Below are 25,938 nucleotides of genomic sequence, written 5' to 3' on the forward strand. Positions count from 1 at the left end.
CCGGCCTGCGCTGCCGCCCCGCCCAAACCACGCCCCTCGCTGCCCGCCCCGCCCCTCACTGCCCCCTAACCCCGTCCCGGCCCGCCAGCCCCGCCCCCTAAACCCGCCCCACCTCTAGCCCCGCCCCGGCTCCCGGCCCGCCAGCCCCGCCCCCTAAACCCGCCCCACCTCTAGCCCCGCCCCGGCTCCCGGCCCGCCAGCCCCGCCCCTCGCCGCCCCGCCCCAGCCCTCGCCCCGCCGGCTCCAAGCCCGCCCCGCCCGCCGCCCCGCCCCGCGCCGGGCAGCTTTGTCTCCGGCCTCGCGCTCCCAGCTCGGCTCTCCGGCGTCGCGGCCCAGCTCGGCCCGTCCGCAGGCGCCGCGCGGGGCCCGAGCGCCATGGTGTGAGCGCCCGCGCACGGCCCCCGCCCCGCCCCGGCCTCGCTGGCGGACCCCGGCCGACCCTCTCCCGACGCCCGGCCTGGGCGAACGGAAAATGGCGAACGACTCCCCGGCGAAAAGTCTGGTGGACATCGACCTCTCCGCCCTGCGGGTGAGTGGCCGCGCGGGCAGGGGCGGCGCGCGCCCCTTTGTCTGCCGGCGGCGGCGGGGCGGGCGCGGGCGCGGGCGGCGGGCGGCGGGCGGCGGGCGGCGGGCGCCCCGGCCCGGGCCCTCGGCTGAGGCGAGCGCGCCGGGCGGAGCCCGCGTCCTGGAGGCCGCCGGCAGCGGCCCGGGCCGCCCATTGTTCCTGCCGCCGGTAACCCCTCCCCGCTCTCGCCTAGGACCCGGCCGGCATCTTCGAGCTGGTGGAAGTGGTCGGCAATGGCACTTACGGACAAGTCTATAAGGTCAGTGGGCTTTGTTCCGCGGGAACGTGGCGGGGCCGCGCGGGTGTCAGCCGGGGCGGGGGCGCCGCTGCCCGGGGCGCTCCGCGGGGAGACACTGCCCTCAGACAGACAGCCTGCGTGCGGTTCCCACCGCCCTCTGCGGTGCCATCAGAACTGGGCGCCGAGGCCTTGCCTGTGATTATCCCCCGCGCCTCCTCCCGGGCCCGGCCCCGCGCCTCCTCCCCGGCCGCCCGGCCCCGCGCGGAGCGGGACTGACCGTCGCCGGGACAGCCGCGCGGAGGGCGTGTGCGGCCGGAGGGAGGTGGCCGCGGGCTGGTTCCGGGGGGCCTGTCTGACCGCGGGGAGCGGCGGGAAGGTGCCGCCTCCTCACGCCGCCGCCCCGCCAATGGGCCGGGCCGGGCCGGACCGAACCGGGAGCCCGCCGCCTGACGCCGGCACCTGGCGGCCCCCGCCCTCCCGGGCGTCCTCTCCGCTCGTGCCGGGCCGGGGTTAGGCCGGGGGCGGGGGCGGGGGGCCGGGGTCGGGGTCGGGGTCGGGGTCGGGGTCAGGCCGGGGCCCCGCGTCCGGACGCTTCTCGTGTTGAAGGTTTTCTGGGAGCCTGTGCACCGGGCGTGCTTCTGGCTGTGCGAGGGCGCGCGGCGGCGAAGAAGTGCCCATGAAGCAGGGCTTTGTGGTCTCCGTGAAGAACTGTCATTGTTTCCTTGGCCATGGAGGAGGGGTTGGAAGCGGACTTGGGCATTTCTTGGGCCAAATGAAGTGTGGAGCCTATTGTCTGTCTCTTGCTTCATGACAGGGTTTGTCTGCCACTGGAACCCCCGCCCCGGCTCCCGGGCTCCCGGGCTCCCACTCCCGCTCCCGCCTGGGCTTGCACGGCCGGGTCTGGGCTGGAGGTGGTCCCAGGCCAGGGCAGTGGGGCCTGCGCCTTGTTGCTGGGCTGCTGGGGCCCTGGCCAGATTTCTGTTGAAAGGGAGCCCTGTTCAGCCAGCCTCCCGGCCTGGCCTGAATCACGCCTGTGGGCCGTTCTGGAGAAGATTGTGCTGGGTTCTCGGAGTGGCCTGGAAACGGCTGTAACACTCCCCGCCCCAGTGTTTGTTCGCGGAGTTGGTTTTTTCTAACCCGGTTTTTCTGGCCAGATCTCAGTGGGGAGTGTGCTCTTCCCAGTGAGCGAGCCGGCGCTTGTCTCTGACCTGGCCACACAGGGCCGGCTGTCTGTCTTCCTGGGCCGGCTGGGCCGCGAAGGTGGAGGAAACCAGAAGCGCAGTCTGCCTTCACACCACAGGAAGAAGAAAGACGGGAAGCTGCCTGTGTGAACCGCTTGAAGTGGGGAGATCTTTGTGGCAGGGCCAGCAGGTTCCTGGTTTTTACCTCTGCATTGCCTCTCCGCTTCCAGCCCCTGCACTGCATTTGGGAAGTGTTTGGGATTCTGGCAGTGTCACAGCTCTCTGACTCCAGAGTTTGTACGTTTGAGGAGAAAATCTCAAATTTTGCAAACCTAAGGAGTTAAAAAATCTGCAGAAGAGGCATACAATCATGAACAAAATAGTGCCTTAGATTTTGCTAAACAACAGTTCTATTTTATTACTTTGGAAAATTTCAACATATACAAGGAGAGAAGATAGATTACCCACTCAGTTTAACAGTTACCAGCACATGACTAATCTGGTATCTGTGGTCGTCCTCCCGCCTTATCTTAACCATTTCACCCATAAACACTCCAGAATGTACTTTATATATTTTTTATTTTGTAGATAATCACAAAGCCTTCTCACACATTTTCCTGATTGTTTCATGCCTGTTTTCTTAGTATCACAGAAGTTCTTTAATGGTTATGCACTGGGAAGTTGAAGTCTTAGTGGTGGTGGAAATAGCAGAAACAATGTCTCAGTTTTCTTCTCCCTTCAAATGTGTAATTTCTAGAACTATTATGCATAGGAATTTGTTTAGGGTATTTGTTGGCATGATTTGTATATGGTAGTTTTGGGATTTGGTTGTTAACACTAGCATTTGTTTATTGCTGCTAAACATCTTGCAGTGTGAATAGTATCAGACTTTGGGAAATATTTGTGACGATTTATAAAGAAATTTTTTTTTTCTTAAAGCAGTTTTGTGTAAAACACCTGTAAGCTGAGCAACCCGTACTTTATTTCATTGTTAAGTTTTTCTGTTTTTCACTTTCTCTATGAACTTTTTATGTTGTAGTGACAGTGGTTGTTTTTTTTTTGAGAAGACTATATTTGAGGGAGTTTTTTGAGCTTTGATATATTCTGTGAAAATGGCTTCTTTGGTATATCTATATCTATAAAACCCTAATATACAAATAGACCAAACAGCCGAACAACCATGCTATGACGCGCGCTGACCACTGGGGGGGCGAGCCATAACATGGCCGGCATTGGCAGCAGGTGGCAGAGTGTGGAACATGGTGGAACATGGTAGGTGTCGGCCACAGTGGAATGGTGGAGCGAGTGAGCGGGATGCCAGACCAAGGCCGGGTGCTGGTTCCTGTCATCGGGGCAAGCCTCCGGTGGTTACTGAAAATTCTTTGCTCTCATGTCCCCAGTCCTGCCTGGCACTCACACCTGCTGCCTGTGCCAGCCCTGTTCGCACCCACTGCTGGCCCCAGCCCCAATCGCTTTATGCCATGAGTAGGTGCGCGGGTGGTGCTGTCAGCATGTGGGAGCTGGGCTGCTGGCAGATGGGGGACCAGGAGCCCCAGTGGGAGGGACCTGGTGGGGACATGGAGGATGGGCTGAGACCCACCCGCCCCTGAGCCCACCGCAGTCTCGTGGCCCACAGTTCCTTTCAAGGTGCATAATTTCGTGCACTGGGCCCTGGTAGTTTATAATTTTTTCTATCTCTAAAAAAATAGTATGTAGTCTGGGTATAGCTGAACAATGTATACCTGTATCTTAAAAAATGAGTTGAAACACAGTATTACTCTGTTGAGATAAATTTATTTTTTGCCTTAGGTTTCTGATGGCTCACAGGGAAGGTCACACATATAAATTAAAACTTTAAAAAATTGTGAATTTCTCTTCGCAGTGTTTTATTCATAATACCACATATGTGTAACAGAAGTAGCTATAGGATGATCTAGTGCATGTTGAGTAAATATAGTAAATTTTAATTATTTTAATTGAAGGGAGGAAGTGCTAGCTTGAAAAATAAAAACCAGAAATAATAAATCAAAATTCTTTTTATGCTATATTGGATTTTATTATTTTAAATATTTTGACTTTTTTTTTTTCCCCTTGGGGTAGCTGCTGTTATTGCATATGTCGTTGAGGATACAGTGGCGGGTGTGTTACATTGTCTTGACCTGGAGAAGGAAGGCCCTGCCCCTGGAGAGGTACTGGAGGGAGTGAGAGGAGAGAGGGTGGAGCGTCTGTGGTCAGAGCTCCTTCCAGGAGGACCGAGCCCCTTGGCCGGGGAGGCGGAGGAGTTCTCTGGCTGGGGATGGTCAGCAGCACCAGCACTGAGTTTGCCACTGTCCGCACTGTGCTCCTGCTGTCACCCTCATTCCCTGGAGGATGATGGGGAGGGCTTGTAGGGCTGGAAGGCTGCTAGTGACGTTTGGGAGTGGCAGGGGGTCAGGGAGCAGTGGGCACCTAGGGGAGAGGTTGCTTGTGCACAGTTTGAGGAGGGACATCATTCTTTGAGCATTGAGGAGCCATTGGAGTTGTTGGGCTTGAGGTCCCTGGGAGTAGGAGATATGATCAGATGATGTTTTGGAAAGGAACGGGAAAGATGGCTCGCCTAGGACAGCAGCCCAGGAGACTGCAGGGGAGGCGGTGGTGGCAGTGCTGGTGGAGCAGGAGCGAGAGCAAGAGAAGGGCTGGACTGTGGGCTCCATTGAACTTGGTGAATGTGCTCATTCTCACAGGCTTTGGTGGCCCTTTAAATGGGTGCACTGCTTGCCACTGGATGAGGAGCCTTGGGACTTCTTAAAGTGCCAGAACCACTTTCCAGTGCTCATCAAGAAGTGCCACATACATTGACATTTTGAAGCAAGCACTTGGACTATTGGGAGGAGTTCTCTAGATGTTATCTTCCCATTGTCCCATCTTTTGTTCTTAGCCAGATGTTCTCCGAAGGGGGCAAAACCGATTCTGTAGAAATAGATGTTTCCCTAGGAGGCAGCTGGCCTGCCGGGTGGCCTGTACAGACATGTTCGGGCAGAGTTCCTGCATGTGGGGAGGATTCCGGACTTGTCAGGCAGGAGGAAACCAGTCCTGCTGAACACGTGTTGGTGTGCACCTCTTAAGAAATACCAACCCCAAACTTCCAAAAATTGTTTTGGTACTCAGCTAAATCAGGAACATCTAACCCCAGATAAAGCCCTGCTGATGATGGGTTTTTAATTCTTGTTGTTTTCTGCATTGTTATGGGCTTGTATTTTGCCTTTTTTCTTAACCAATATTGGATATATGTATATTTCTACATATTGACATAATCAAAAAATGTTATTTGAGGGCATTTTTGGTGCAGTATTGTGTGTTTGTAGATTCTGAACTGATCCTGGAAGAGCAAAGAATTTTTGAAATAATCCATCCTTCTTTTGTGACAATGCACCCCTGAACAGGTGTGCTAGCCAAGGGGAAATCATAAGGCGTTTCATTCCCAGAGGACTAAAAATATTATAAACCATCTCTATTTTAACTTAGAGATGGATGTTTGGACACATGAAGTTCATACATGGTCTTTTACTTTGTTTCTTTGCTCTGTTAGTAAACACGTGGTCACTGGTTGTGAACAGCTGTTTGAGCCAAGGAATTGCCTGGCTTTAGAGCATCAGATGTTTTCCATCTCACATTGTATTAAGTTTGTGATGCCTCTGCTTCTTATCATTAGTGTCAATGATGTCATTTTTGTATTTCAGTCACTGGAAAGAACTTGGCAGAGAGCAGAAGATTGCCGTAGTTGCACAGGTGCACTGCTTTCAGCCCTAGGTGGTCCGGTCCTGACAGAACTGTGGGCCTGAGGCTGCACTGACTGTGCAGATTTTTTGTGAATTCAAGTGGGTTTCTTATAATACCAGTCGGAATTACTAGTGTTGAAATATTAAGATATGTTTACTATTTAATTTGGGACCAGGGGGATGAACTGGACGAATAATGCCAAATAGTGGACATCCACTCTGCCTCCCGGAATGTCGGCTTCCCTGGTACAGCCATTTCGATTCAGTGGGCGTGTCAGCCTCAGCAGGGCTGTAATACAATAACTAGAAAGGTGGAAGGAAGAAGTAGACATACAAGATGCCCTGTCAATAGCTGTGAAAGTTTTCACACAGTTATTCTCACTTCTGAGACAGCCTTGTGTTCCACACGTGGAAGAGCACCGTCCTGGCCAGTGGGTGTGCCCAGGGCTCGTGGCGCTCTGGGGGGATCGGCTGCATTAACCAGCTGGAGAATTGGGGGCCACGGTCCACACCCAGGGTGTTCTCCCACCTGAAGGAGTAGGGAGCCAGGCACATCTGCTGACAGCTTTATGCCTACTTTGCCTTTGATGCTGGGGCACTGTAACTATCTCAAGTATGGCCACATATTGGACAAATTATTCTATTAAATTTAAATAATGAAAAGAAAAAGTCACTTTTACTTTATGAGTTAAAAACTTTATTTTCATGATATGGCAAGTGAGGCCTTAAAAAACTTTATCAGAGTCATTAAAGCACTAGGTTACAATTTAGTGATGGTAAAATTCTCAAATCAGAACTGGGAGTAGTTATTCTAGTCCCAAGAGGAATCTATTTTCATTGCTTTTAGGTGCTATATCTGAAATTTACTACCATATTGCTAAATAACGTGCTTATGTGGTTATTTCTTAATTCATCAGTTTTATATACTTATTGACTTTTGACAGTACAGTTGTTGAACTGTTAGTGTACTTTTATGGTAGTTGAAGATTTAGCTTTTATATTCATCTTTCTTAAATGAATAAGTATATCATAATCTTTGGTTAATATGATAATTGCTTATATTATCATGACTATGTAAATACCATTTATCTCTGAGCCAGGCAGCCTCATAGGATTGCATTTCCTTTTTTAAACACTCTTTCCCTTCAGCTTGCCGTACTTTTCATTAGTTTATACAGTTTTCTGTGTACCTATCATTGCATTGTCCTAAGAGATACACAAATGCCAGCTTTTCCAAATGCTTAAATAAGTCAGATGATTAAGTGTTTCAGATAAGCTGACGACTCCACTTTTTTCTTCTCACAGCTGGCCAGGTGTGGTTGCCCCTAGACCTGGTCCAGCTGCTGACATGGAACATCCTTCCTGGATACCACAGTCTTCTTCTTTTGGTTTGCTGCCTCATCTTCCTGAAGCACCTTCTCCAGTAGCTTTGTAAGAAAGGTGCCTAGCTATAAAGGTCCTTGGAAGGCTGGAATGTTCTTACTATTTCTTTGGATGGGATTTGTATGTCAGCTGTGTGGTCGACAGTATTCTAGGTTGAATATCCCTTTTTCTTGGAATTTTGAATACAATATTGCTCTGTTGTTTTTGCATGACCCCTTTTAAACTTCTGGGAAGCTTCTAGGGTAGGGGTGTCGAACTCAATCAGAGAAGGGGCCAAAATCTAAAATCCAGCCTAAATCGCGGGCCGAATGGTTTACTGAACAGTCATAAACTGTCATTGTGATGGAAACGCAGCGGAGTGCAGTGATGACAGCGCGGTGCGGGCCACATTGCAAGGCCTGGCGGGACGGATTTGGCCCGCGGGCCTTGTGTTTGACACATGTGCTCTAGGGCATTATCTTTATTCTTGGTATTAGATTTTATGAGTGTGTCTTGTCATTTACTGTTGTAAGTTTTTGGTTAATTTTTTAAAGATCTGGAGATGCCCCTTTTTTCTGAGAAATTTTTTTGTTTTTCCCTCCCAACTTCTTTGCTTTCTCATCCTGGAAGTCATGTTAGTCACCTTTTTGATTTTCCCTGTCTTTTCTTCTATTATATATAGAAATGGTCTTTTTGCTTTGCTATTATGAAATGTCTCTTTACATTTCACTATTTTTATTGAATCTTTAATTAGAGCACCACTCACTTTTTTGTGTAACTGCATCTATTCTTAGAGGATATGTTCTTATCTCTCTGAGGATACTGAGATAGATTATGTTTGTTTGTATGGGTTTTTTTTAATCTCTTTTTTTCATCTTTCATTGCATTTATTAGTATTTTATTTATTTATTTAAAAAGTATATTTTATTGATTTTTTACAGAGAGGAGGAGAGAAGGATAGAGAGTTAGAAACGTCGATGAGAGAGAACCATCGACCAGCTGCCTCTTGCACACTCCCTACTGGGGATGTGCCTGCAACCAATTACATGACCTTGACCGGAATCAAACCCGGGACCTTTCAGTCCGCAGACCGACACTCTACCACTGAGTCAAACCGGTTCCGGCTTTATTATTATTTTTTAAAATTTCTTTATTGATAGGTATTACATATTTGTCCTCAACCCCCCCCATTCTAATTCCCCACCCCTCCCCACTCCTGCCCCCACCTCCCTATTGTCCTTGACCACTGGTTAGGCTCATATGGATGCACATAAGTCCTTTGGTTGACCTCTCCCTTTTATCCCCACCCTCCCTTTGAGGTCCAACAGTCTGACCCATGGCTCCTTATCTCTGGGTCTGTTCTTGTTCATCAGTCTGTGTTGTTCACCATTTCCCCTAGATGAGTGAGATCATGTCCTACTGGAAATATACTTATAAGAATTAAAAATGAGACAAGCAATAATCTTTATGCTGAAAGGCATATGAATCAGTCTGTAGTGAGTTTCTTTCTGGGCCAACAGTTCTTTTGAGACCCAATTTCAATGTCAAACAGTTCCTTATGTGTACATGTCAGCAATGAAATTTCAGTTCTGGATGGTGGACAAATGGTGGTAATGCAGGTCCGACCCTCTCTGGTTTGGTCCTGGGCCACCTGCAGTGATCCATGGTTGCTGACTGCTATTATGGCAAGGCGTCGACAGCGTCCTCCAGCGACTGCTTCTCTTCTGTCTTCACGGTTGGAGCACTCCTGTCACTTCCTCTCTGTCGTCAGAATCCACATCTCGGAGTTGTTTTCTGAAAATATACAAACATATTCTTGACCAAAAGTTAATAAAGAAATATTTTTTATAAATTTGACGTGGGGTCCTTTTTCATTTTTTGCCCAAATGATTTTTCTCTGGCTTGTTTTGACACTATGTGTGTTTTTCATGGGTGTCTTGCTGTTAGCATTACAATTAATTTTCTAAAGTACAAATTTTCTAGATGTAATTTACTTACAGGATATTTTTCCTTACATGATATTCTGTATGGTTTTCTTGTGCTCCTGCATTTTCCCGTGTTTCACCTAGATTTCATTTTCTGTTTATTTTGGTTGTTTTCTTTAATACTGATGATTTTCCTTAAATGCCTGGAGGTTCATGACTGTGTGTCTTTGAAGTCTGGTGCTAGACCTGAGTTGGAGACTCAGTGTGCAGGCGCAGTAGGGTGTTGCTGGTGGTCCTCAGCATTGGAAGGATAGCACATGATCACAGACTCGGAATCCCACTCTGAAATATTTGTAGACCTTTTTGAGGGGGTCAGTTTCTCTAAGAGTAATACTCAGAGACTTCCTGTTCAAGGTCTCTCCATCTGTTTATTATAGTTCCAGGGTTCAGAGCAGAGAAAGGAGCTGAGTACCTGTGGTCTGACATGCTGACTTCTCAGCTGTGTCCTCTCATAGAGCATGTTTCCTTCCTTTCTGCAGGGACTAAACCTGGGGCTCCAGGGGTGTGGCTGATGTGGGTTGGCCTCTCCGGCCTGCAGGAGGTAGATGGAACCGGGGCCCCCTCCCTAAGCACCAGTCTTCCTGAGTACTGCACTGGGATCAGTGCTTCCACATGGCGATCTTCCCAGGGTTCTGTGGGGCAAGTTGCCTTCCATTTGGTACCCTCTTCAGTACCCACTTAGATTGTAAGGCTTCCTCTTCACTGAATGGATTACCACTCCATCTGTGTTTTAAATTGTCAAAACATGTTAGGAATGACCTCTGATGTCATCATTTCCCCTTTATTTCTTTACTAGAGGTCCAGTGCATGGATTCATGCACCAGTGGGGTCCCTCAGCCTGGCCTGCACCCTCTCGCAATCCAGAACCATTTGGGGAAGTTGGACGGCCGACTCAGCCTGGCCCCCACAGGCCAGGGCGAGGGGCCCCACTGGTGCACTTGGCCTCTAGTATGCATATAAGATCTTTGGTCAGTCTCTTCCCGCTTTTCCCCCACTCTTTCACTCTGAGATTCATCAGTCTGTTCCATGTTTCCATGCCTGTATGTTGAGTGTTTGTTTGCCCCTTGGTGGTCAGTGTGTGTTATAGCTACCAGTTGAACTATCGAATGGCCACTTATGCTTTTATATCTATAGATTATTTTGCTTATCTTAAATTTTTTCTTTTTTTTTTAAATTAACCCCTCTGAATCCTGTGATCAGTCCACCTACCTAGAGGTTTACTAGAAATCTCATCTTTGACTTTAAACTTCTTTGATTTTGCTCAGGTGTTTCCTCTTTTTCATCCAGAACAAAAACTAACGAAAACAACCACCACAACAACAGAAAACAAAGCCAGGAGTAAAGCAGTGCCTTAGGGCTTGACCTCTGGGCTGACAATCAGTTTGGGAGGTGCAGGCCCCAACGGTGGGGATGAGGATGGGAGAGGGGCAGGATGCAAAGCAGAGCCTTACCCAGCCTGCTGCTACCTGAGCAAGCCTTTAAGAGATTTAGAAGTTCCTTCAGCAGGTTTGCTTTTGTTGTTTTAAAGGAGGTACTGGTATAGTTGATGTATCATGAAGTTCACTCACTGCAAGCTTATAGATCAGTGATTTTTAGTAAATTTACTGTGTGGTACAGTCATCACCCCAAATCAGTGTTAGAACTCTCTTGTCACCGTAGCAGGCTCCCCTGTATTCATTTACAGTTAATCCCTGTTCCAGTCCAGAGCTCCAGACAGCCACTAATCCTGCCCCTATAAGTTGGCTTTTTGAACATTTCATATAATTGGAATTCTGCAATATGCAGTCTCTGGTGTCTGTATTTTCATAGTGCATCATATTTTTGAGGTTCACTGTACTGCTAAGTGTGGTAGCTTATTCCTTCTTCATTGCTGAATAGCTTCCAGAGTATGGGCATGGCGCTGCAGGCTGCCTGTTCCCCAGTTGAGGCGGGTGGCAGTTGTGTCTGGTCTGGTGTTCCACTCTGGCCTGGCATCCCCACCTGTACGGAGGAGCTGCTTGGTGGGGGTGCACTGAGGGGTCTTCGTGAAGGGAGAGAGTGGAGCTTTATCTGCGTGGCTTCCAGTTTCTTATCAGTAGACCAGATGCAGGGGCGCTGTGGCGCTGTCTGCCGTCTGTGCTGCCGTCTGTCCTTCCCCGCTAGCTGGCATACCTGGGAGTTTATAAGTTCAAGTTGTTTCTTTGACTGTGAATCCAATTTCTGATCCCTGAGAAGGGATCAGTGAGGTCAGGTATCAGGAACTAGGTGGAAACAGCTTTCCTTCTTGCACTTTTTTTGGGATTCCATGTGCAGTAGCCACCACTTGCCATGTTCCCTTCATTGCAGGCAGACTCACCAGGATTTAGAATAAAAACAAACAAAATCTATTCTCTTTGGTCAGAAGATGAATACCAAGTTAAATAAGTGATTTCTTATATTACATATGGGGCATACAGTTACTCATTTGATTCGCTTCCAGTGTGCCTTTAGAGTATTTTTAAAATCGTTTATTCTAAAGTACTTTTATGATCTCTTTTATTAGGGACTTAACTGCACTCAGGTAAAATCTAATTAAATTTAATAATAGTGCCCTTTGGAAAATTCTTGTACTTGGAGCTTTCATTCCTGCCTGCTGAGATGATAACAAAACACTGCTGCAGCCAGAACCCTGGCCCCTCAGTGCTCTGGGACCTCCTCATGTCACGGCTGGGCAGTTCTGTGACCGCTCAGTTTGAGATCCTAAGGTAAGACAGCTGTGACCTGCGTTAGGGCAGTATATCCAAGGGCATCCAGTTTATTGGGGTCCCACGTTGGGCACCGAGTCTTGTGAGGTGGAGGATGTGCATTAAAGTGACACACAGGCCACTGAGCGTCTTCATGCACCTGCGAGGGGGGGGCCTTCCATCCCAGGCCTTCTGTCGGAAGTGGCACACCAGAGCTGTCTGTTCGCTCTCTGTGTGTTGTCTACACTGGGTGGGGCACGCGCAAGTTTACAACAATTAGTAAGTAATAATACAAGAATAAGCAGTTTTGTGTACTCAGCTCTAAACCTGCTTTCGCCCATCTGTATGCTCTTGCATCCATTCTTGTTGTTCTTTTAGTTTCCAGAAAAAACTTGGGGATGTTTAGCTTTTTACTCCAGTGCTTTGGGGCCTCAGTATCGGGTTAGTATTCCTCTGTCTGGATATTTTGAGCCTGCTCTGCTAGGCAAGATTCCCGTCAGTCAGTCATTCCTCCAGTGCCAGGCCAGGTCTGCTCACTGGGGACAGGAAGAGGAAGAACACTGAGCAAGCGGTTTGAAGAGGATGGTGCTGCAGGGCAGAAAGCCGGATCTGATGGAGTAGAGGGGTGTGCAAGCGAAGCTTTGTGATTTACATGCAGGTTCTCTGGAGGCCGCTCAGAAGTGCTGGGAGCAAAGACAGCCTGTAGCTGAAACAGGCCTTGAGCTGATGACCCATCCTCTTGTTGTGAGAACTTTGAATAAAGATAGGAGGGGGTCATTGCTTATGGTAATGGCGGCCTTTCACTTTGCCACAAGCCACAAGCCCTCCTTGGAAGGCCTTCCCTCCAGGGTGTGCTGCTGTGGTGTTCTTCCTGCTTCAGTGAGGGGTGGACAGTTAATCCACATAGAACATCCCCAGAAAGGTGCTGTGGAGGAGTGGCTTCAGTACCTCTGTCTGGAATATGGGGTCCTCACATTGCCCCTCAGGGAGCACAGTAGAGACCCCCTGGGCCTTGGGGCAGAAGGCATTTCTGTAATGTGGCGGCAGTGGTGCTGCTGATATTCACATAACTTTTAAAGAGCAGAGTTTTTAAAGCTTTTCTTTTTTAGGTGCAATGTTTATTTTTGACAATATAGGCAAAAGGTGATTTTATTTTCCTAAGCTTACTTGAGTGAAATGGTTTTGTGGGCTTTTTTGAAAAAAATTAATATCGCGTGAAATATTTCTAACTTTTCTCTAATAATGCTGGCAAAACGATCTTTGCTAGCTATCAAAGTGTGAATTGTTTTTGTCTTATTTTGTTTAAATAAGGCCTCTGTCAGACAACACCAAGATTGAATTAGTTTGCTACTCAATTAGTTGAAAATATATATTCTTTTCACTTATATGAAAAGAGTGACTTAAAAGACAAATATAGGATTTTAAAAAACCCTCACCCACGGCTATGTGTACTCATGAGAGAGACAGAATGAGAGAGAGAAGAAACGTTGGTCAGCTGCTTCCTGTACAACTGGAGCTAGAACCTGCAATCTAGATATGTGCCCTGCCTGGGAGTCAAACTCACACCCTTTGTGCTGTCTGCTCCAACCAACCGAGACCCCGGCCAGGGCCTGTGGGACTTTCTTGAGCTGTATTTTGTTTCATGTCTTTCTGCTGTGGATTTTCTTCTCATTTGTGGTTTGTCTTTCCCCCTTTTATCTGCTTTCGTTTGGTTTAATTAATTGAGTGGTTCTATGATCCCATTTTTCTGGCTTATTAGCTATTTTGTAGGTTGCTTTAAAGTTTATAGTATACTAAAGGCCCGATGCATGAAATTTGTGCATGGGGGCATGGGGGGTGTCCCTCAGCCCAGCCTGCACCCTCTCCAATCTGGGACCCCTCCAGGGATGTCCGACTGCCTGTTTAGACCCAATCCCAGTGGGATAGGGCCTAAATAGGTAGTCGGACATCCCTCTCACAATCCAGGACTGCTGGCTCCCAACTCATGCCTGCCTTCCTTCCTTATTGCCCCTAACTGCTTCTGCCTGCCAGCCTAATCACCCCCAAACCACTCCCATGCCACCCTGATGTCTAACTGCTCCCCTGCCAGCCTGTTTGCCCCCAACTTCCTTCCTCTGCCGGCCTGGTCACCCCCAACTGCCCTTTCTTGCAGGCCTGGTCCCTCTCAACTGCCCTCCCTTGCAGGGCTGGTCCTCCTAACTGCCCTCCCCTGTTGGTCATCTTTTGGTGGTCCACATGGGGGCAGGATCTTTGACCACATGTGGGCAGCCATATTGTGTGTTGGAGTGATGGTCAATCTGCATATTACTCTTTTATTAGATAAGATAGAGGCCTGGTGCATGTATGGGGGCCAACTGGTTTGCCCAGCTGGTGTCCTGGATCAAGGTGGGGGGGTTCCCTTGGGATGTGGGGTGGTCTGAGTGAGGGGCCTGTGGTGGTTTGTAGGCTGGCCATGCCCCCCAGTGACCCAAGTGGAGGCCCTGGTATCTGGAATTTATTTACCTTCTACAATTGAAACTTGGTACCTGGAGCGGAACCAAGCCCCCTGCTTGCTCTGTGGCGGCAGCCATTTCTGTTGGAATTTATCTTCTACTAGAGGCCTGGTGCATGAAATTCATGCACAGGGAAGGAGGTGTCCCTCAGCCCAGCCTGCTCCCTCTCCAATCTGGAACTCCTTGAGGGACTAAACAGGCAGTCGGACATCCCTTTCACAATCTAGGACTGCTGGCTCCCAACTACTTGCCTGACTGTCTGCCTTCCTGATTGCCCCTAACCGCTTCTGCCTGCCAGCCTGATCACCCCCTAGCCAGTCCCTTACCAGCTAGATCGACACCTAACTGCTCCCCTGCCAGCCTGATTGCCCCCAACTGCCCTCCCCTGATACCCTGGTCACCCCCAAATGCCCTCCTTTGTATATTCCCTCTTTATTAGATAGGGTTTTTTCTTTAGCATATTGGACAGTCCTAACTGGTTTGGCTCAGTGGATGGAGCATTGGCCTGTAGACTCAAGGGTCCCAGGTTAGATTCTGGTCTAGGGCATGTGCCTTGGTTGGGGGCACATGCCCAGTGGGGAGTATGTAGGAGGCAGCTGATCGATGTTTCTCTCTCATAGATGTTTCTAGCTCTCTATCCCTTTACCTTCCTCTCTGTAAAAAAATCAATAAAATATATATTTTTAAAAAGAAACATTTATTATTTCTCCCTATCTGCCTGGCTGGTGTGACTCCTGGCTGCCACCACTGAAGAGGATTGCGCCCTGGCCAGGCTGAAACCCCAGCCCAGGCTGAGACCACAGGCCAGGCTGCCTCCAGGGCCAGGGGATTGCGCAGCTTGGGTGTGAGGCCCTGCTGGTCTGAGACCCCAGCCAAAGCTGTCGCCGCTGCCAGGGGATAGCGCCATGCTGGTGTGCGCCCCCAGCCTAGGCTGCGGCCGCTGGCCTGAAGATCACGCCCTGGGGATGCGCGGCCCTGCTGGCCTGAGATCCCAGCCCAGGCTACCACTGCTGGTCGCTGGTTTGGTGATCATGCAGTGGGGGTGCACAGCCGTACAGGCCTGAGACCCCAGCCTATGCTGCTGCCGCAGCTTTGGTGCAAGGCCCTGCAGGTCTTGCAAGTCTGAGACTCCAGCCCAGGCTGCCGCTGGCTGGGATCTGCTGGGATTGTGCTGGGCGCCTCCTAGCCAGACACCCCGGGCTGCCGCCACTGGGCATGGATTGCTGCATGGGACGGGCGCCTCCCAGCTAGACACCCTGGACCGCCCCTGCTGGGCGGACTTGGGGACTCCGGCAGGGCTAAGAGGACTGGGCGCCCATCTTGTGGCTATTGGTGCCACCATTTATGTCGCGGAGTGATGGTTAATTTGCATATTACTCTTTTATTAGGTAGGATAATTGAAACTTAGTGGCCTGGAGCAAAGGCCTGGCCTGGCCAGGGTGTGTGGAAAGCTTTGTTTCTTCCATTGCCAGGGGCAATCCTAGCCTGCTCTTTCTAGCTCCGTGGCTGCTTCCATTTGTGTTTGGATTTGTTTACCTTCTATAATTGAAACTGTAGCCTTGAGTGGAGGCTTAGGCTGGCAAGGGCAGGCGCGAAAAGCTTGGCTTCCACTGTTACCTGGGAAACCCAAGACTCCTTCCTACTCTCTGTGGCTGCAGCCATCTTGGTTGGGTTTATTTGCATAATCACTCTGATTGGCTGGTGGGCGTGGCTGGTGGGTGTAGCGGAGATATGGTCAATTTGCATATTACTCTTATTAGGTAGGATACTTTTAACTTGTAACAGTTTACCTTCAAATGATATATACTGTATTTTTCGGACCATAAGACGCTCCGGACCATAAGACGCACCAGTTTTTAGAGAAGGGAAATGAAGAAAAAAAGATTCTGAAACAAATAGTGTCCTAAAATATTTTATGTGCATTAAAACCCAACATCACAGTCATAAACACATGTAATCAACCCTGTAAAGTAAACAGCAGCATTTAGAACCATTTTAGAGCTGGGCAAGCACACAGAGACCACACAGAGTCGGGCAAGTAAAAAAACTTTTTTTTTAAAGTATATGTGTAGGCTGTATTTGGACCATAAGACGCAGGGACTTTTACCCCCACTTCTGGGGGGAAAAAAGTGCGTCTTATGGTCCGAAAAATATGGTACTTCATGTACAATATAAGAACATTATAATAGTATCACGTTCATTTCTCTCTACCTTGCCTTATAGTATTTTTTGTTATACCTTTTGCTTTTATATATCATAAATTTCAAAATATATTGTGAAAAAGATGTACATAGTAAGGGACAAACCCTAATATAAGTACCATGTGGTTTGTATTTCTTCTGCCTGAAGGACTTACTGTTTCATTGTTTGTAATACAGGGCTGCTGGGGATGAACTTTTTTCAGCGTCTGTATTGTTACAGGAAAGGGGACCTGGCTCTGCACGGCTGCCTAGAGTCAGCTGGTGGTGTGTGGGTTATTGACTTCATGCAGGAAGAGTTCCACAGCACAGGTCCAGGTGAATTTTAGAGGATGTTTATTAAACAGTGAGACAGGAAGGGCTGGGGAAATGAGCCTCTGCTGGTCTGCTTTGGCTCACTAGGAAGTCTGAGGAAAAGGGGCCTCGGGGACAGGCCCAGGGGGTTTGCCTGGGATGAACTACCATTGCCCATTGCTGTCCTGGTTGCAAGCCTAAGCGGAGTCCCGTAGCGCTTGCCTGTGGGAGAAGGACAGGCTGGCAGAGCTCCCAGTGCTCCTGGGAGGGACAGTGTGTGCTGGGTGGGACCTTTGTTTTGAGGGATTCTAAATGCTGGGAGTTTAGGAGAGGTCTTAAAGGAGGAATTCAATAGAATATTAATTAGCTTTATGCTCATGTACCACAATGAGACTTATTCTCTTAACTCCACCTCTCCTGGGGTGTGGTTGGCAGATGGCACTAATTGGATTTTTGCTCTATCTCCCTGAGTGGGGTGATTTAAGTTACCTTCAGTGGAGAAGAGATGCCAAGCATTTACTCTAAGTGTCCCCAGTTCGGGGAAGGTGGGGTTTATCGCATGGCTGCAGCTGCTTGGCATCTTGATGTTCTAGATTAGGGGTGTTGAACTCAATCAGAGAAGGGGCCAAAATCTAAAATCCAGCCTAAATTGCGGGCCGAATGGTTTACTGAACAGTCATAAACTGTCATTGTGATGGAAATGCAGCGGAGTGCAGTGATGACAGCGCAGTGCGGGCCACATTGCAAGGCCTGGCGGGACGGATTTGGCCCGCGGGCCTTGTGTTTGACACATGTGTTCTAGATCATTGCACACTGCTGTTTGACCACCTGTCTCAGCTCCTCTTCTGCTTGTCCTGGATTACTGGCCTGTCTCTGTGAGTCTGAAAACTTTTTTTTTATTGATGCTTTCATTTTTAACAGGTAGGTTGGTTTTCTTAATGTTTTCCCACTGTTTCTACTGAGAAATCTGCTATTCATTTAGTTCCTTTGTATACGTATATGATATTTTTTTCTGACCCGTTTAAGATTTTCCTTTTACTCTTGGTTTTGAGCAATTGATTGTGATGTGTCTTGGCATATTTCTCTTCATGTTTCCTGTGCTTGGGATTTGTAAGCTTTTTGGATTGGTGGGTTTAGTTAAAAGTTTCAAATTTGGAAAAATTGTAGCCACTGTTACTTCAAACTTTTTTCATTTTCTCGGTTTTTACGTTTGGGCACTCCCATCACATGTTTATTAGGCCACCTGAAGTGTTTCATGGCTCCCCCTCACCCCCACTTTGGGCTTTTTTTGGCAGTTTCTTTTACTATGCCTTATGTCAGTGTATCTTTTTTCTTCAGTGTTGACTCTGCCATTAATCCCATCTAGTGTACTAGTATTTTTCATCTCAGACCTTTTTTTTTTAAATCTTTATTAGAGAATATTTTTTCCCCCTTGGTTTTTAGAGAGAATGGAAGGGGGGAGAAAGAGAAAGAGGAACATCAATGTGAGAAACATTGATTGGTTGCCTCCAGCCAGTAAGACTGGGGATCGAACCTGTAACCCAGGTACTGTACATGCCCTTGACTGGGAATCAAATCTGTGACCACACTGGCTGGGGCCCCTCCTCCTTTTCTGTTGGGAGTAGTAGGGAGTAGGAGAAGATGAACCTTCACTAAAAAATGGTTTATTTCAGCCAATGCTCAATTGGTTAGCACTTGTGTCAAACACAAGGCCTGCGGGCCAAATCCGTCCCGCCAGGCCTTGCAATGTGGCCCGCACCGCGCTGTCATCACTGCACTCCGCTGCGTTTCCATCACAATGACAGTTTATGACTGTTCAGTAAACCATTCGGCCCGCAATTTAGGCTGGATTTTAGATTTTGGCCCCTTCTCTGATTGAGTTCGACACCCCTAGGTTAGAGCATTGTCCCAATACACAAGGTTTCAGACCAGGGGCACATATAAGCAATCAATGAATACGTGAATAAATGGAACAACAAAGTTGATGTCTGTCTCCCTCTTCCTCCTTTTTTCCCCTTTCTCCCTTTCCCTCTCTTTTTCTCTCTTTCCCTCTCCCTCCTTCTTCCCTCTTTCTAAAATCAATACATTAAAAAAATTTAAAAAAAGTTTATTGTAATGTGATTCAGATATTCTACTATTCACCCATTTTAAGTGTATAATCAGTGGCTTTTAGTGTATTCACAGAGTGTGCCATCGTGGCTGCACTTTAGAACACATTTAGCATCCTAAAAAGAAACCTCATACCCCTGCCATCCTATTACTGTCTCCCCTTTCCTCTCCTCAGACCTAGGCTACAACTACTTGACTTTTTGTTTCTATAGATTTACGTATTCTGGACATTTCATATCAATGGAATCAAGCAATATGTGTTTTGTGACTGGTCGTTTCACTTAGCATGTTTTAAGGTTCATCAGTGTTTTAGTTTGTATTGGTACTTCATTTCTTTTTATTACAGAACAATATTTCATTGTATAGATATATCACATTTTATGTGATAATCAGTTGATGGGCATATGTGGGTCTTTCTGCTTTTGGGCTTTTAGGAGTAATGTTTTATGAACATATATGTACAGGTTTTTGTGTAGACTATATTTTCATTTCTCTTGGATATGTATCTAGGAGTGCACCTGCTTGGTAAGTGTATGTCTAACCTTTTGAGGAACTGCTAGACTGTTTTCTAAAGCAACTAGACCATTTTACATTCTCACCAGCAGTGTGAAAGGTTTTAGTTTTTCTGCATCTTTGCCAACACTTATAACCCTCTGTCTTTTTATTGTAGCCATCCTAGTGGAATCTTATTTTAGTGATTTTGTTGTACATTTCTCTGATGACTAAAGATGTTGGGCATTTTTACATATGCTTGATGGCCATGTGAATATTGTCTTTGGAGAAACGGTTATTCAGATCCTTTGCCCATTTTTAAATTGTGTTATTTAAAAAAAATTGAGTTGTAAGATTTCTTTAGTGTTCTAGATACAAGTCCTTTATCAGATGTATGTCTTGAAAATGTTTTTCTTTCAGTCTTTGCTTTGACATTTTGCTTTTTTGATGGTGTACTGAGAAGCACAAAAACTTAAATTTTATCCATTTCTTTTGTTGCTTGTGATCTTGGAGTCGAATCTAGGACACCATTGTCTAAGCCAAGGTCTACAAGATTTTAAGGTCTAAAATAAATGAAAATTTATTCCTATGTTTTCTTTTACGTTTTCCACTTTTAGCTCTTATATTTAGTTCTCTGATTTATTTTGAATTTATTTTTGTTGTGATGTGGCTCATTTACATGCATATCTAGTTGTTCCAGCACCATTTGTTTTCAGGACTATTCTTTCTCCATTCAGTTGTTTTGATACACTTATTTGAAACCACTTGACCTTAAATGTGAGGGTTTCTAAACTCTTTATTATTTTTTTTAAATTTCTGTACTCTTCAGTCTGTGCCACTGATCTCTGTTTACTCTGTGCCAGTACCATAGTTTTGGTTACTATAGCTTTGTAGTAGGTTTTGAAATTGGGAAGTGTGAGTCCTCCAGCTTTATTTTTCAAATGAGCCTATTTTTTTTCTCATCTTTTTAATAATGAATGGCTCTAGCACATACTTTCAAGAAACTTTTTCTTACAATTGGCAAAATCTTTGTGAATTGGGACTTTTTCTCTCAATTAAAAGCTTTACTATTTTGTGACTCTTGTCTATACATACATATGCTCCTATCACGTAGAGTCCCCCCCCCCCCCCCAAAAAAAAACAAAAAACAAACACGTTTGTTAGGGAGCATTTAGAGATATTTTTGAATCTTCTTCCATCAGCAAATGCATGAAGGAGTAATTTGATAATGCCACTGATTCTTTCAGGATCTTAGTGTCCCTATAAATTCAGTACTATATAGCACAAAAGAGGAAAAAAATAAAAGGTCAAAGGAAATAGAACCATTTAGAAGCCCAGATATCTATTAGGTCTAGTAATAATTAATGTTGTTTTCTAATACTTTTTTAAATCAAATTTATTTAAACAATACAACAAAATTTAATCAACAATATAGTTGCCGTTGTTTTCTACTACTTGTGCCCAATGCTCAGGAAGCATTTTAATCCCTCTGTTGTAAAATTCTTGTGATTTTGATGCAAAAAATTTGGTCAATGCATTTTTGAGGCATTCTTCATTATTAAATTTTTTTCCAAGAAGAAAGTTTTGCAAAGAACGAAACAAATGGTAATCGGAAGGGGCAATATCAGGAGAATATGCAGGTTGAGGGAGAACTTCCCATTCCAACTGGCGCAGTTTTTCAGCAGTGATTCTTGCAGTATGTGGTCGTGCGTTATCGTGGTAAAGAATTACGCCCTTCCGATTAATCAGCGCGGGTTCTTTTTCTCTTAAAGCTTGGGCTAACCTTTCCAATTGGGCACTGTACACTGCACTTGTAATGGTTTGGTTAGATGGTAAAAGTTCGTAATGAAGAATTCCTTTAAAATTCCACCAAACACACAACATCACTTTTTTTGCATGCAAGTCAGGTTTTGGCGTGGGCTGCGGAGCCTCATTTTTGTCCAACCATTGAGGCCGCCTTTTCAAATTAACATACAGCACCCATTCTTCATCTCCGGTAACAATTTGCTCTAAAAACGGCAAACGGTTTTGACGAGAGAGGAGCGAACTGCAAATTGTGACTCTTTGATTATGGTTGTTGTCGGTCAACTCATGAGGAACCCATTTTCCAAACTTTTGGACTTTGCCAAGTGCACGCAATTGATTGGAAATTGTTTTTTGTGAACAATTTAAAGTTGTCGCAAGCTCTTGTTGGGTAATTTGAGGATTTTGCACCAAAAGAGCTTGAAGAGCTTCTTGATCAAAATTGGACACACGGCCTTGACCACTCTTGTCATCTAACGAAAAATTTCCCTCGCGAAATTTCTCAAACCAACGCTGGCATTTTCTGGCGCTAACTGCATCTTGACCAAGAGCACTACAGATGTTTTTTGCAGCCTCACTTGCTTTTCTTCCTAATTGGAACTCGTAAAGCATGTAGTGCCGAATATGCTCTTCATCCGCCATCTTCTTAGCCCTAGTTTTGCAACAAAAACCAAACCAAACACAAACTTTTTCAAGCAAAACTTGTTAATTGCACTTCACACGTTCTGTAGATACCACGTGTTTGAAGGTTATGTCAATACAAGTCAACGCCAAGCAAGATTTTAAATGAATGTTTAAAAACGACATTAATTATTACTATACCCGATAGATGCAGAATAACTCTACCTGGCTTAGTTTTATATTTCCTACAAGAATTTTACTGTAAAAAGTCTTTCAGAATATGTACAAATTACACAACTAGAACAGTGTAGCAAGATAAGAGTAAATTCTGGCCTTGAACCATACTGAGAAATAGTTTGCCTTGGACTTAAAGGGTTTATTCATAAAATTTTGATTAAACCAAAATCTTCATTATGCTTAAAATATTTCATTTAAGGAAAAATGTGTTTTGCTAACCCAATATTCCATTTGACAATTATCAATGAAAAAGTTTTTATTCTCTCATCACCTTGCCCCGACCCAAAATAGCGAACACTCCAAGAGCTTTCCATTTCAGTCTTTCTGGAAGCTCAGCTGGTCCCTGACAAGGTTTAATATCTTTGAACCTCACTCATACAATATGGATAAATCCCAAACCCACCCTAGAGCGCTGTTCCAGGAAACAATGGTGCCTAGCTGTGGTGGCTCAAGGGTTGAGCGTCAACCCATGAACCAAGAGGTCACATGCCAGGGCTGCAGGCTTGATCCCCATGGGGGCATGTAAGAGGCAGCCAGTCAATGATTCTCAGCATTGATGTTTCTCCCTTCCTCTCTCTGAAAGAAATAAAAATATATTAAAAAACAAACAAACAAAACGGTGACTTTAAGGCACTTTAGAAATGGGATGGTGCTACATAATCACTAAACAATCAAGTCTTGAAGGTTTAACATTTATTATTCTTATATTCCCAAAGCATAGTTTTATTTCCAACTGCTTGTTTATAAATATTAGAAAAAGAGGAAATACCCAGGACACAGATTTCATCCTAGCAAACCTATGGGGACTGAATTGCAGGGCAGGAAGGTTTTGCTAAAGTGCATTTCCTCTGCTTGTGAAGAAACCTTTGAGAAATGAACTTTGAGAAGATTATGCCCTTGCTGTGCTACATACTTCTACTTAAGAGATATATTATCTTACAAAAGAAGCTCTTTGAAGAAAACAGTAAGAGAATGTAAGAAATATAGCCCTCGCTGGTTTGGCTCAGTGGTTAGAGCATCAGCTGAAGGGTCCCAGGAGGTCCCAGGTTCGATTCTGGTCAAGGACACATGCCTGTGTTTGCAGGCTTGATCCCCAGGGTGGGGCATGCAGGAAGCAGCTGATCAATGATTCTCTCTCATCATTGATGTTTCTATCTCTCCCTTCCTCTCTGAAATCAATAAAATATATAAAACAAATATAAGAAATATATTCTACAACTATCTGATTGCTCAACATAGTATTTCTGTGCTTTCTTTCACCAACAAACTATGGAAACTATGGGAAAACTTCCTGATGTTCAACAGTGATATTGGATTCAACCAACCCTGAGTAAAAGCAGAAATTGAAGCTCCTTTTTAAATCACTTGTAGAATTCATTTGCACATTCTGGTAATTATTCCCATGTTTGCTCACTTGAATGTTAGGGCTGCTTGGGGGTTTCAAGATTATCTGGTTGAAATTTTGGTGAAAGAATGGGCCCAAGGTTTGTTCTGAAGAGGTGACAGACACCCCCCCCCACCCCCCCCAAGATGACAGAGCTCATCAGTCACAGAAATGGGACTAAAACCCACTTCCGAGTTAAAAATCATTTGGCATATAGAGCATCAGCCCATGCACCTAAAGGTCTTGGATTCGGTTCCCTTCAGGCATGTCCCTGGGTTGTGGGTTAGATCCTAGTCCTGGTCAGTTGGGGGTTGTGTGGGAGGCAACCAAAGGATGTGTCTTTCTCACATTGAATTCTCTCTCTCTTTCCTCTTGTCCCTCCCTCCTTTCCACTTTCTAAAAAGCAAATGGAAAGTAATCCTCCAGTGAGGATTTAAAAAAAAAAATCAATTCAAAAAATTACTTGCCACCCAACATTTCTCCCATGAATCTTTCAATAATTTTCATTTTTTAGAGAATGTGGTAATACTATGAGGCCAGAAGAACAAGTGTATGTGAATTCCTTACCTGCAGTGGTTGGCTTGAGCTGCCATACAAACTACCACAGACTGTACGCTTAAGCAGCAGAATTAACTTTCTTGCAGTTCTAGCAGCTAGAAGTCCAAGATGTGCCGGGGATTTGGTTTCTCCTGAGGCCTCTCTGGCTTGCAGACGGCTGTGCCTCTCTGTGCCCTCACATGGCCTTCCTCAGGGCACCGCTGGTGTCTCCAGGTGCCTGGCCAGCTCTCACAACCTCACTTTACCCAGGTGACCTCTTTAAAGGTCCTGTCCCCACAGTCACTTTCTGAGCTCTGGGAGGATGAACACAGTTCAGTACCTAACAGAGCCATGGAGACAGTGAAGACACAGAAGATAACTTTGTGCTCTAAAGTACGAATGCTTCTTCACTCACAAATTAAGAATTTCACTTTTTTTTTTTTTTTTTTTTTTTTTTTTTGTAGACATCTGAGTTGCTTTTTATTTGGGATAATTAATAACATCATTGTTATAAGTATTCTTGAACATGTATTCTCTAAACTTGTGTACATATTTCTTTCTTTTTTTTTTATTTTTGCCAATTTCTTTTTTTTTATTATTATTATTTTTTTTAATAAGTTTTTATTGTTCATATTATTACAAATGTTCCTTCCCCCCCCCCCCCCCCCACCATTGCTCTCCTCCACCAGGTTCCCACCCCGCCCTCTGCCCTTTCCCCTCTCCCCATTGTCCTCATCCATAGGTGCACAGTTTATGTTCAGTCTCTTCCCACGCCCCCCTCTCCCCTTTACCCCAAGAATCGTCAGTTCGCTCCCCTTCCATACCTCTGATTCTATTATATTCAACAGTTAATATTGTTCATCAGATTTTTTTAATTTCCTTGGTTTTTAGATTCACTTGTTGATAGTTATGTATTTGTTGTTCATAATTTTTATCTTTGTTTACTTTCTCTTCTGAAAGAACCCCCTTCAGCAATTCATATAATTCTGGTTTGGTGGTGATGAACTCCTTTAGCTTTTTTTTATTAGTGAAGCTCTTTATCTGGCCTTCGATTCTGAGTGATAGCTTTGCTGGGTAGATTATTTTTGGCTGTAGGTTCTTGCTATTCATCACCTTGAATATTTCTTGCCATTCCCTTCTGGCCTGCATGGTTTCTGTTGAGAAGTCAGCTGACAATCGTATAGGTGCTCCTTTGTAGGTTACTACCTTCTTTGCTCTTGCTTCTTTTAATATTCTCTCTTTGTCTTTTGCTCTTGGAATTTTAATAATGATGTGTCTCGGTGTGGTCCTCTTTGGATTCCTTTTGTTTGGAGTTCTGTGCGCTTCCTGGACTTGTAAGTCTAATTCTTTCACCAGGTAGGGGAAGTTTTCTGTCACTATTTCTTTCAGTATGTTTTCGATATCTTGCTCTCTCTCATCTTCTGGGACCCCCCATAATTCTGATGTTGGTTCGCTTGAAGTTGTCCCAGAGGTTTCTTACATTATCTTCAATTTTCTGGATTCTCTTGCCTTCTAGCTTCTGTGGAGGAGTGTCTTCTGGTTCTTTATGTTCCAAATCTTTGACTTGATTCTTGCGATCTTCCCTTCTGTTTTTAGGACTCAGTAAAATATTTTTTATTTCAGACAATGTATTCTTTATTTCTTGTTGATCCCTTATCATTTCTTGTTGACTCCTTATTAATTCTAGTTGATCTCTTTTCATATCCTCATAGGCCTTATCCATCTTTTCTAGGAAATTCTTGAAAAACCTTATAAGCGTAGATTTGAACTCTATATCCAGACGCTTTTTGTCCTCCATTTCTTTCGTTTGTGATCTATTTTGTTGTCGCATTTCGCAGTTACAGATGGGACGGGGTTTCAGGGTGGAGCCTGCAGCTTTGGCTTGTCAGCCCCGCCCTATGCGGGTCCTTCAGTGCTCGCTGCTGCCGGCGCCTCTGAGAGAAAGGTGCCCTCGATTTTCGCCTGCTGCCAAACAGTCTA

General features: G+C 45.7%; 1 protein-coding gene across 50 annotated transcripts in view; it reads left to right on the forward strand.

The window, feature by feature from the left end:
• The first annotated feature begins 260 nt into the window (after window positions 1-260).
• The window catches only part of MAP4K4 (mitogen-activated protein kinase kinase kinase kinase 4), a 183,248-nt gene continuing 157,570 nt past the window's right edge, over window positions 261-25,938 (forward strand). For 32 of the 50 annotated variants that reach the window (XM_036454116.2, XM_036454117.2, XM_036454124.2 and 29 more), the window contains exons 1-2: window positions 263-529; window positions 759-824. In XM_036454116.2, coding sequence (XP_036310009.1) covers window positions 473-529; window positions 759-824 — 123 coding nt within the window. In that variant the 5' untranslated portion in view covers window positions 263-472. Of the gene's footprint in view, window positions 530-758; window positions 825-25,938 lie in introns of all 50 variants that reach the window. The other 18 variants (XM_036454142.2, XM_036454159.2, XM_036454143.2 and 15 more) reach the window with 3 other exon arrangements.

Source organism: Pipistrellus kuhlii, unplaced genomic scaffold (assembly GCF_014108245.1).
Source record: "Pipistrellus kuhlii isolate mPipKuh1 unplaced genomic scaffold, mPipKuh1.p scaffold_m20_p_27, whole genome shotgun sequence".
NCBI lineage: Eukaryota > Metazoa > Chordata > Mammalia > Chiroptera > Vespertilionidae > Pipistrellus > Pipistrellus kuhlii.